At 40.1% G+C, this 12,563-nt stretch overlaps 1 protein-coding gene across 1 annotated transcript; it reads left to right on the top strand.

Moving 5' to 3' along the window:
* Positions 1 to 4,952: 4,952 nt before the first annotated feature.
* On the top strand, positions 4,953 to 10,931 carry LOC133328149 (uncharacterized). Its single transcript, XM_061536705.1, has 6 exons — positions 4,953 to 4,962; positions 5,199 to 5,711; positions 7,977 to 8,030; positions 8,097 to 8,213; positions 8,265 to 8,998; positions 10,779 to 10,931. Exons 1-6 carry the CDS (start codon positions 4,953 to 4,955, stop codon positions 10,929 to 10,931), a joined length of 1,581 nt encoding a protein of 526 aa, XP_061392689.1.
* Positions 10,932 to 12,563: the final 1,632 nt, after the last annotated feature.

The raw sequence follows: 12,563 nt of genomic DNA, 5'->3' as shown, positions 1-12,563 counted from the left end.
GTTAGTCTTGCTAAAACTCCAGAACGGCTGAACGGATTTTTCTTATCTTAGTCTTGAAATGTTCGTGGAGCTCCAGGAGAGGTTTAAAAGGTGAGAAAAAATCGAAAACCGCGAAAAATTTGCAAAAAATTATTAAGACGCATATTTGCATTTCCACTAATTTTGATTCGAGCTATTTTGATTGCACCATGTCGTTGCTATTTTGAGATATTTTGAGTAAAAATTGTTGTTTTCAAAATATTTAATTTTTTTAATAGTATTGACATTGTATTGAAACATTTTTTTGGGACAATACAAAATTAAGAAGTATATTATTGCATGTACACGCGATCAGTAACATTTTCCATAGAATTCACGTACATTTTAGGTGTAATGCATGGATGGAAAATCAGAAGATATTCTGAATCGAGTTCGTGTCTATTCAGGGTATTCGGATTCTAAGATCCATGCCCTATTTGTAGAAAATAATAATAATAGGAACATGTTGTTACTTAAAGTACCTGAAATGTTGATATGCCACGGGAAATATTAAATCAGGTGCTTATAGGCCTAATTGTTTTTCAATATCTTTGAAGTTAAACAGAACACCTCGCATATATCCGATACCAAAAATGTATATCACAGAGAAAACTAATATACGAGATATTTTCTTTGCTAAAATCTATCATTAAGCTCAGCTGGAAAGAGAACAACTAGTAAAAAACCAGTAATGCTAGAAAAAGTAGCCAAGACATAATATCTTATTTGAAGGTTATACCAAAACCTCCGTCCGATGTTACATATTTGTATCCAAATCACCAAAAATGTGAAGTGTCATTATATGGAGGCTTTTCGGAAGCTTGCGCAAATTTTTTAGGAAATTTTTTACTCAATGATCATCCAAAATATAAAATTACAGCCAAACACCGAATATTAAGGGATTAACCAGATACTTGGGCCAAAATTGATAATTTTAAGTAGAGAGATTTTCTGCTCAATAAGTATCCCCTATATTAAATTAAAACTAATTCTGTTGGAACCCGTGGCCATGATCTTCAAAATACGGAATGTTTATTGCTACCGTTATATGGGCAGTACCCCGAAGCATGTGCCAATATTAATAATATTTGGTACGGACACTTTCTGCTCAATTACAACCAATTCTGTTGAAAACATCGTTCAAATTTTTCATATGGGTGCTGCCCTAAATAGTGAACTAATATTGAACATTTTCAATACCAAATATCCAAGGAGTAGTAGCAATGTATGTACAAATATCAGGGCACTATCTCAAGACGTGAAGGTTAGAAAAGGCAAACTTAATATTGGGCTATCGTTATATGAATTATAAATCAGCAATATTGCTATGCAAGACAACATTTGCCGGGCCCGCTAGTATTTATATAAATTTAATGTAAATGTTGCACCTAAGTCCCTATATATTTTTCGATTTGAGCGAAATTTTGCATTGAGTACTAAATTTAGTCTAGATAGATGTGTGCTAAGTTTCGTTAAAGTCGATTCAGATTTAGATATATCTCCCATATAGATTTTCGTTCGATTTATTGTAAATGGTACCAAAGTCCCTACATATATTTCGATTTGCACGAAATTTGGCATAGCGTACTGAATGTGATGATGATGTGTGTTAAGTTTCGTGAAAATCGGTTCAGATTTAGATGTGCTAAAGTCCCTGTATATCTTTCGATTTGCACGAAATTTGGCATAGCGTACTTAATTAAGTCTTGAATGATAAATGTTATGTTTCGTGAAAATCGGTTCAGATTTAGATATTGCTCCCATATATGTATATATTCGTCCGATTTTAAGTAGAAGATGCACCAAGGAGCCAAAATATAGCTGATAGGCACAAAATTGTGCACATCGTACTGAAGTTAGTATAGCCTCACGTTTGACTACTTTCGTTCAAATCGGTTCAGATAGCTCCTATATATATTTACCTCCGATTTTAAGTAAATGAGTGTCCAATTGAGATTTGCTTTAAATGGATTTACACAATTTTGTCTCATTCTCTATGAGAAGTTTATTATAGTTTACAGAATGACATGTTTATGGTCTAACTCGGTTCACATTTAGATATAAATCACATATTTTAGTTCATACGATTTCATGTCAATGGTCCTTCGAAAATGCGTATGTTGAATATGCCCGAAGTGGTTTTTACGTAAAAGTGGACACAGCATCCACGTAAATAAACCTTGGAGTTCAATATTATGACAGATCAATCCATTTAAACCTATTACATTTTTCTCAAGTACTTTAATGATTCCGGACTTATAAAGGGCAATTGGCAATATAGCCCATATATAGTTTTTGAAGATGAGATGGCACATCGCTGTATGGCAGTATGTCGATTTACATCAAATCGTTACAGATTTTCATATAGCCCTGACACACAATTTTGAATTGAAAATAATACCTTCCGTCTAAATTGTAATATTTTGAGGATTATATACATACATGTGTCTATTCTACCAAGAGTTAATAATATAGGTCCATGCTGTGGGATTTTGATACTTTTTGAAATATACCCAATTAAAAATGCTTATATAGAGTATTGTTTGTGCGTTAAGGTTTTATATTATCTTTATAGGTCAACATTTCCGAATATTTCTATATTATAATCCAAGGGTATGAAGACTTCGGTCCCGGCCGAACAATAGCAAAACAAATTGTGGTGTACATCTTCCAAACATATTGAGGTTTACAACAATAGCTTGTAGAAGTTATCTGTATATGTCAACTTTTTGGTATATTCCTATGTTATAATCCAATGGTATCAAAATTTAAGCCCGGTTGAACTTAACGCTTAAAACTTCTCCGAAGACTATAGCCAAACAAATTGTGTTGTACAACTCCCATACATATTTTCGTCTGATTTCCAAATTGAGATGGATTTTTGGACAGCGCTCTTTGTTGCAGCTTGCCAATATCAAATTTTGCTTAATTCGGTTTACACATAGTTCTCATACACAATTTTGTTCAATTTCATAAAAATAGTACACCAAAAGTTTCTTCGATTGACATGCCGTTTTTTATACTTTTTTGTCGGTTCATATATAAATAAAGACCATATATATATATATAGTTTCGTCAATTTTCATGTCAATGGTCCTCCAATGAGGCTATCTCCGTTCTATCGACAGAATATTGTTCACATACAACTAAAGTGATTAGGGAGGCACATATTGGTTGCAATCGGTGTACACATACATCGCTTTGAGTTAAAATATTAATATTAGGTGTATCTCTTGTATATACCCAAAGTTGTGAAGGGTATTCCTCACTGGTTTGTATTACAGGTTTAAGATACAATTTGTAAAATTACTAAATGGTTGGAAGCCTATGTATGCACATGCATTTGTTTTTGCCATTCAAATGCATGTTTCTCTTGAAGTTTTCATTTCTTCGAATAATATACTACCTTAACAGGGGCTTTTAACATTAAGTGTTCCATTCTGATCACCTACTGTTAACATGAAATAACGCTCTCACTTCGTTATCATCATATATATATATATATATATATATATGACATCAATTAGGAGGAACATGTTCGATATTGTAAAGTCTATGTCTTCCATATGTACGTACGTTTAAATGTATTAGTATTTGTTTATGATGCAGACATTCTCTCTGGAAAATATTCTTATTATTGTGAAATTCGGAAGTTCTAGTCATTTAAAGGGTTAAATTATCTTCGTACAAACATTCAACAGAGTAATTTTTGTGAACTATTTTTAGCATTTATGGGTCATGATATAGAATGGAATTCTATAAATAACAAAGTTTAATAATTCTTTTGGGTCACTGCAAACTTGTTTTTAGAAGATCTACGTTAAGGAAATGTATTTATTCAATCTGTAATTCCATTTGCAACTGAATAAATTTTTGGATCGAAGGTCTCAAAAAGGTTAGATGTAGTTTTAGTCGTGTCTGTCTGACTGGTGAAATTACAATAGAGATCACAATAATTAAGATTGTGCTTTGCAATTTTCCACATGCATTACATGCGTAAATGGGTTATATCAAAAAATAGTGCAATTCAGAATAGTTCCATATTTTGAGTAGGTCCCGTACTTATCTTGATTATAGGAGCATTTCCCATCTGAAGTAGCTGAAATTTGAAATAAAAATTCTTCTTAAGAAATCCAATAAAGGTCCCTGTTTTGATATAGGTCACTATACCAAACCTTGTACCTGTACAAATTTGTCTTTGATTTTCGCTGGGTCACTTGTGGCTAACTACATAATACCCTACATTACTCTGAACTTTTTCTAAGATTTACATAAATAAAAAAATAATAATATTATATGATTAATTATGTAGCGGAGAATCGGAAATGATTTAAACGGAACTTAACACACCTTTATCCAGATTATTTATATGTTCAAAATTTCGTATTAATTAATATTTCAAGGCTTTTGAAGCCTATTATCAATAGAGCTCCTATAGACTACTGGCCAGTAACTACCACAAATCTCTAAACTAAGAGTTTAATGTTTTTGATGCTGGTTTAGCGATCGAAATAAATTGAAAAACAAACTCGTATTTCGCATAATCCCTCAGATCCTACGAAATATCAACGGTGAAGGGCATACGAAAGCATCTATGTTGCATATATAAACCGTAAGGTGACGCGAAAGTGTATATTAACCTTTACTTTCTAGATATTTTAGAACGAGTACACAAACAAAAATATTACAGCAGCAATTACGATCAACAACACCCATTCACCCATTAAATAAGATAAGAATCATGTCTTGTTGGTCGTTATAACATCATCATTTTTATCGAATTGATACCATTTGCAATTACGCGATATAAAAGGGACAGGCCGGAAAACCCCAGACTGTATTATTATCAATAATTTTCAAGAAAGACATTCGCACATTTGCAGAAAATTAAGTGTGAAGAAAGTCAAATCAAATAAAATAAACGGAACTTAAATATGACCAATGGTAAGGACAACAATTGTTCCAATAAAATAAATAAAAAATATATATTCAATAATTATTTATTCACACGACAGTCATATTTCTCTATTTACTGCTGGGAGCCACACTACACTGCGTCTGGACCCTAGACGTATGCAGGGGACAACCGAGTGGAACCAAATTAGTGCATCCAGCAGATTGTTCTCGATATATATTATGTGTACATGGAAAAACTAAATCTATATATAAATGTCCTGAAGGATATCACTTCAATCGCTTGGTTTCCGTATGCCAAAAGCGGGAATATGCCGCCTGTGATCCTCTATTGTTACGATCGTCTCTATTTAACGAAAGCGATTGTGCATACTGCAGTTCAGTTTGTGGATGTTCTTGTCCTGGTACACCTGAAACAACAACCCCTGGAACACCCGCAACGCCTACTGGGGAAACACCAGGAACCCCACCATGTCCGCCAGTAACGCCAACGCCTGAAACTAGCGCAACTCCAACTGCTAACACTCCAGGTACACCAACGGCTAATACACCGGGAACTCCCGGAACACCAACCGCCAACACCCCCGGGACTCCAACTGCAGATACACCTGTAACTCCAGGAACACCTACAGCCGAAACTCCCGGTACGCCCGGAACACCAACACCCAGCAAACCGGACACACCGACAGCAGAAACACCAGCAACCCCCGGTACACCTGCAACTCGTCCACCATGCGCACCCGAAACACCAACACCTGGAACTCCCGGAACACCTACTGCTAACACTCCAAGTACACCAACGGCCGATACGCCAGGAACTCCCGGAACACCAACAGCCAATACTCCTGGTACTCCAACTGCTGACACACCAGGAACCCCAGGGACGCCTACAGCAGGAACTCCCGGTACATCGACTCCAAACACACCCGGCACACCAACAGCAGACACACCAGGAACTCCTGGTACACCGGCAACACGTCCACCATGTCCTTCAGTAACACCAGGAACTCCCGGTACTCCAGGAACCCCAACCGCCGGTACACCAGGCACTCCAGGAACCCCCGGTACTCCAACCGATAATACACCCGGAACACCTGGCACACCAACAGGTGGTACACCTGGCACTCCCGGAACTCCAGGAACACCAACCGCAGGTACGCCAGGCACACCTGGCACTCCAACCGATAATACCCCAGGAACTCCCGGTACGCCAGGCACTCCAGGAACCCCCGGTACTCCAGGTACTCCAACCGATAATACACCCGGAACTCCTGGCACACCAACAAGTGGTACACCAGGCACTCCAGGAACCCCCGGTACTCCAGGTACTCCAACCGATAATACTCCTGGCACGCCGGGAACTCCATCGGCCGGTACTCCAGGCACACCAACAGCAGATACACCAGGAACTCCCGGTACACCGGCAACACGTCCACCATGTCCTTCAGAAACACCAGGAACTCCCGTTACTCCAGGAACCCCAACCGCCGGTACACCAGGCACTCCAGGAACCCCCGGTACTCCAACCGATAATACACCCGGAACACCTGGCACACCAACAGGTGGTACACCTGGCACTCCCGGAACTCCAGGAACACCAACCGCTGGTACACCAGGAACACCAACCGCCGGTACGCCAGGAACACCTAACACTCCAACCGATAATACACCAGGAACTCCCGGTACGCCAGGCACTCCAGGAACCCCCGGTACTCCAGGTACTCCAACCGATAATACACCCGGAACTCCTGGCACACCAACAAGTGGTACACCAGGCACTCCACCAACCCCCGGTACTCCAGGTACTCCAACCGATAATACTCCTGGCACGCCGGGAACTCCATCGGCCGGTACTCCAGGCACACCAACAGCAGATACACCAGGAACTCCCGGTACACCGGCAACACGTCCACCATGTCCTTCAGAAACACCAGGAACTCCCGTTACTCCAGGAACCCCAACCGCCGGTACACCAGGCACTCCAGGAACCCCCGGTACTCCAACCGATAATACACCCGGAACACCTGGCACACCAACAGGTGGTACACCTGGCACTCCCGGAACTCCAGGTACACCAACCGCCGGTACGCCAGGAACACCTAACACTCCAACTGATAATACACCAGGAACTCCTGGCACAGCTGGTACACCTGGCACTCCCGGAACTCCAGGAACACCATCCGACGGTACGCCAGGCACTCCAGGAACCCCCGGTACTCCAGGTACTCCAACCGATAATACACCCGGAACACCTGGCACACCAACAGGTGGTACACCTGGCACTCCCGGAACACCAACCGCTGGTACACCAGGAACACCAACCGCCGGTACGCCAGGCACACCTGGCACTCCAACCGATAATACACCAGGAACTCCCGGTACGCCAGGCACTCCAGGAACCCCCGGTACTCCAGGTACTCCAACCGATAATACACCCGGAACTCCGGGCACACCAACAGGTGGTACACCTGGCACTCCCGGAACTCCAGGAACACCAACCACCGGTACGCCAGGCACACCTGGTACTCCAGCCGATAATACACCAGGATCTCCCGGTACTCCAGGAACACCAACTGCCGGTACCCCAGGCACTCCAGGAACCCCCGGTACACCTGTTACTCCAGGCACACCAACCGATAATACACCCGGAACTCCTGACACACCAACGGGCGGTACACTTGGCACTCCAGGAACCCCCGGTACTCCAACTGATAATACACCCGGCACTCCAGGAACACCAACCGCAGGCACTCCAGGCACACCAACAGGGGGTACACCTGGCACTCCCGGAACCCCAGGAACACCAACCGCCGGTACGCCAGACACACCTGGTACTCCAACTGATAATACACCAGGAAGTCCCGGTACTCCTGGTACACCGACCGCTGGTACACCAGGAACGCCAGGAACACCAACCGCCGGTACGCCAGGCACACCAGGTACTCCAACCGATAATACACCAGGAACTCCCGGTACTCCAGGAACACCAACTGCAGGTACACCAGGCACTCCAGGAACACCCGGTACACCAACCGATAATACACCAGGTACACCTGGAACTCCCGGTACACCAACAGGGGGTACACCTGGCACTCCTGGTACACCAACCGCTGAAACACCGGGAACTCCTGGTACTCCAGGAACACCAACCGGTGGTACACCAGGCACACCAACAGGTGGTACACCTGGTACTCCAGGTACACCAACAGCTGAAACACCAGGAACTCCCGGTACCCCAGGAACACCAACCGGTGGTACACCAGGCACTCCAGGAACACCCGGTACCCCAGGTACACCTACCGATAATACACCCGGTTCCCCTGGAACTCCAGGAACACCAACCGCCGGTACACCAGGTACTCCCGGCACACCAACAGGTGGTACTCCAGGAACACCCGGTACACCAACCGCTGGCACACCTGGCACACCTGGTACTCCAGGAACACCCGGCACCCCTGGTACACCAACCGATAATACACCCGGTACACCTGGAACTCCCGGCACACCAACAGCTGATACTCCGGGCACGCCTGGAACTCCAGGTACACCAACAGCCGGTACACCCGGCACTCCAGGAACACCCGGCACCCCTGGAACACCAACCGATAATACCCCCGGTACACCTGGAACTCCTGAAACACCAACCCCCGGAACGCCAACACCAGGAACACCTGGTACACCAGGTACTCCTCGAACCCCGAACGATTGCCCAAATAATTCTACCATTTGTCAGGATAAACCAGAAAACGATAATGGCTACATAAACGGTACTTGCTCGCAATATTATGTCTGTGTATCCCAGTGTGCATACATATTTACATGTCCCAATAATTTGCTATACAACACCAATACCAAACAATGTGATTATCCCGAAAATGTAAAATGTCCATGGGAGCATGTACCACCAACAGGACCATCGGCAGGTCCATCAGGTCATGCTTGTGAAAGTTCTGGAAAGTGTTTACACCAGCGTGACGGCACAGTATTTGCAGATGATTCGTCTTCAAGCAATTACATAATATGTCAGTGTGAATGTGAAATTGTAAGGCCATGTTCCAGTGGTTTGGTATTTAATCCGGCAATCAACGCTTGTGATTTCCCAAAGACGGTGTAATTGAGTTGATGATTGTAGTAAATAAATGATTCAATAAAATTCCATTGACTTTACTTTGAGATTTCCGGATCTCAGTGGGCTTGAAACCTTTTATATGGGATGAATATACATATGTATGTATAACAGAAATATTTAGTTCCAAAATCGAGTTTTCTGTCGAAAGCTGCTCACAAAAGATCAGACGAAAATATGGGTCTGTCTTTTTTGTGTTACAAACAAATGCACAAAGTCTAAGCACCCTGTACCACAGTGTGGTACACGGTAAAATTCTTTTTTTTATACAAAAACACTTTTTTTTATTTTGATAAAAATAAACAACTTATTTTTATCAAAATGGAAAATAATCAAAAACATATTTTTATTCTCGCCAAACAACAAACCATTATATTGATAACAAATTATTTTTTATCTTCGGAAGAAATTTTTTAAAAGGACTCACCATTAAATATATATTTTTAATGCAAATAGTTCAACGACAAGTATAACAGTTTGCTAATATGAAATCTGTTATATTTGATATCATCTGAAATATGTATGTGAAATATGTAAGCATTAAGTACTGTTTATACCCTTCACCACACGGTGGTACAGGCAAAAGGAATCGATATAGACCCATGGTTCCTTTTGAGAATATGCATAGAATCACTTTCTGAGTCGATTTATGCTTGTCCGCATTTATAATCACAATTGGGTGAAATTTAGCACATGTCACTTATTTGGCCCAAGGACGAACCCCATTGAAATTGGATAAAATCGGTTATAATTTAGATATAGCTCCCATATATAGTTTCTTCCGATTATATGTAAATGGTGCACCAAACTTCCAATTTTGGCCCGATTGACACAAAATTTTGCACAACGGTCTGAAGTTAGTATACCCTAACGTGAGGAAAGTTTCATTGAAATCGGTTCAGATTTAGATATAGCTCCCATATATAGTTTCGTCCGATTTTAAGTTAGTTCATCCAATTTCATGTCAATGGTTCTTCGAAATGCGACGTATTTTAGAATGCATCTGTTAAATATACCCAAAGTGGTGAAGATTTTAATGTAGACTTTGATTTTAATGTTGATCCGATTGTATTTTATCATAGGGGACTGTAAATGTTTTTCATAAAATATTAAATTTAATTCAATTTAATGCATTAAATGAAAAACAGGAGTGAATCCTCCATCCGACCAGCGAAAACGTACTTTAATATTATCGTCAAAATGTTGGTGGTTTTGTCATAAAAACAAATACTTTTAGCTATCCTTTGTTTGCCTTCTTGGGGGAATAAGTAATGTTTTTATATGAAGTAAAGGATTGTTGCATTTCAACTCTAGGCAATTTTTAATTCAACGTCTAGACATGGCCTATCGAGTGGAGTTGTAGAAAAACAAAAATACACCAGACGACTGACTGCTCGTTCGCTCGTCTAAGTACAAAACCGACCCTTTTTTCTATATTTCGAGTGGACGCCGCCGCTTCCTTCCAAAAAAGCAAAAAAACTACTACTACGAAGTAAAAATAAAAGTAATCGATTTGCAATGTATTTGCTCCAGTGTTATCCTCTCCTGACTACTACACAACTATTTTCCATTGCCGTATTTACTTACAAGACGAAAGTGGGTGGATTCAAAAGGAAACAATGAAAATTATTTGCCATGGCAATGCTCCAACCCGTATCCGGCACTCAATGTATGTCGTTGAAGTGTTAAGCAAATAAATGACAAACAATGCTGACGGCAGCGAGAGCGACATGCTGCCACATCGTCAGTTGATGTTGCTGCTGTTACTGCCCTGGCTGGTGATGTTGATGATGACGATCATCGTCGTCATCATCATCGTAATGATGATGGTGGCAGTGGCGACAGTGTAGCTATTCTGGTGCAAAGTAATTGATACGTTTTCATCAGAAATTATACCTCATTTCAGCAGACGATGAGCGAACAGTGACAGTTTTTATTAATTAAGGATGTCATGCCTGCCATGGGATGAAAACAAAAAGACAGTCTGGCGGCGGCTGAACAGGCGAACAAACAGAACGAATGATGGATAAACAAAAACACACAAAAACGAAATAATCATAAAAAGGATAACAATTTGCACACAGTAGTCGCCATCAAAAAGGGATCCAAAGCAAATGTTGCATACAAGGTTTTAATTAAAATGGGGCTAGTGTCCCAAAAAAAAAAATAAATAAATAAATTGCTAAAGGATTTTTATTTGTTTTGCTATTGTTGTTTGAATTAAGTATATATTTAATTTATGTAATATTATAACACAATATACACATCTAAAATAGATGGAATGGATACTAAATATATTTTTGAATTTGGTATACACAATTCAGTTTTGAGGTAATTTCAATACGTACTACTTCTCTTAAAAGTGTTACTGGGTGTGTATACGTGTTGTCGCAAAGCATACACCTAATTGTACCAATTGTATTTATGTTCCCCAAGAAGCCACAAAGCTTGGATTTTTTAAATATTTTTTTCCAACAAGCCACAAGGCGTGGATTTTTTAAATATTTTTTTCCAACAAGCCACAAGGCGTGGATTTTTTAAATATTTTTTTCCAACAAGCCACAAGGCGTGGATTTTTTAAATATTTTTTCCAACAAGCCACAAGTCGTGGATTTTTTAAAAAATTTTTTCCAACAAGCCACATGGCGTGGATTTTTTAAATATTTTTTTCCAACAAGCCACAAGGCGTGGGTTTTTTAAATATTTTTTTCCAACAAGCCACAAGGCGTGGATTTTTTAAATATTTTTTCCAACAAGCCACAAGGCGTGGATTTTTTAAATATTTTTTTCCAACAAGCCACAAGGCGTGGATTTTTTAAATATTTTTTTCCAACAAGCCACAAGGCGTGGATTTTTTAAATATTTTTTCCAACAAGCCACAAGGCGTGGATTTTTTAAATATGTTTTTCCAAAAAGCCACAAGGCGTGGATTTTTTAAATATTTTTTTCCAACAAGCCACAAGGCGTGGATTTTTTAAATATTTTTTTCCAACAAGCCACAAGGCGTGGATTTTTTAAATATTTTTTTCCAACAAGCCACTAGGCGTGGATTTTTTAAATATTTTTTTCCAACAAGCCACTAGGCGCGGAATTTTTAAATATTTTTTTCCAACAAGCCACAAGGCGTGGATTTTTTAAATATTTTTTTTCCAACAAGCCACTAGGCGTGGATTTTTTAAATATTTTTTTCCAACAAGCCACAATGCGTGGATTTTTTAAATATTTTTTTCCAACAAGCCACAAGGCGTGGATTTTTTAAATATTTTTTTCCAACAAGCCACAAGGCGTGGATTTTTTAAATATTTTTTTCCAACAAGCCACAAGGCGTGGATTTTTTAAATATTTTTTTCCAACAAGCCACAAGGCGTGGATTTTTTAAATATTTTTTTCCAACAAGCCACAAGGCGTGGATTTTTTAAATATTTTTTTCCAACAAGCCACAAGGCGTGGATTTTTTAAATATTTTTTTCCAACAAGCCACAAGGCGTGGATTTTTTAAATATTT

Source organism: Musca vetustissima, unplaced genomic scaffold (assembly GCF_032173495.1).
Source record: "Musca vetustissima isolate MV318-11 ecotype Yass unplaced genomic scaffold, APGP_CSIRO_Mvet_v1 utg27962, whole genome shotgun sequence".
Classification (NCBI taxonomy): domain Eukaryota; kingdom Metazoa; phylum Arthropoda; class Insecta; order Diptera; family Muscidae; genus Musca; species Musca vetustissima.
This window is presented reverse-complemented; position numbering and strand designations above follow the sequence as displayed.

Bases quoted from the DNA above. Each gene is read 5' to 3' on its own strand.
- LOC133328149 (XM_061536705.1), top strand. The intron at 8,214-8,264 runs GTACCCCAGGTA...CTGGAACTCCAG, and splicing joins AGGCACTCCAGGAACACCCG to GAACACCAACCGCCGGTACA. The intron at 8,999-10,778 runs GTATTTAATCCG...TGCTGACGGCAG, and splicing joins GGCCATGTTCCAGTGGTTTG to CGAGAGCGACATGCTGCCAC.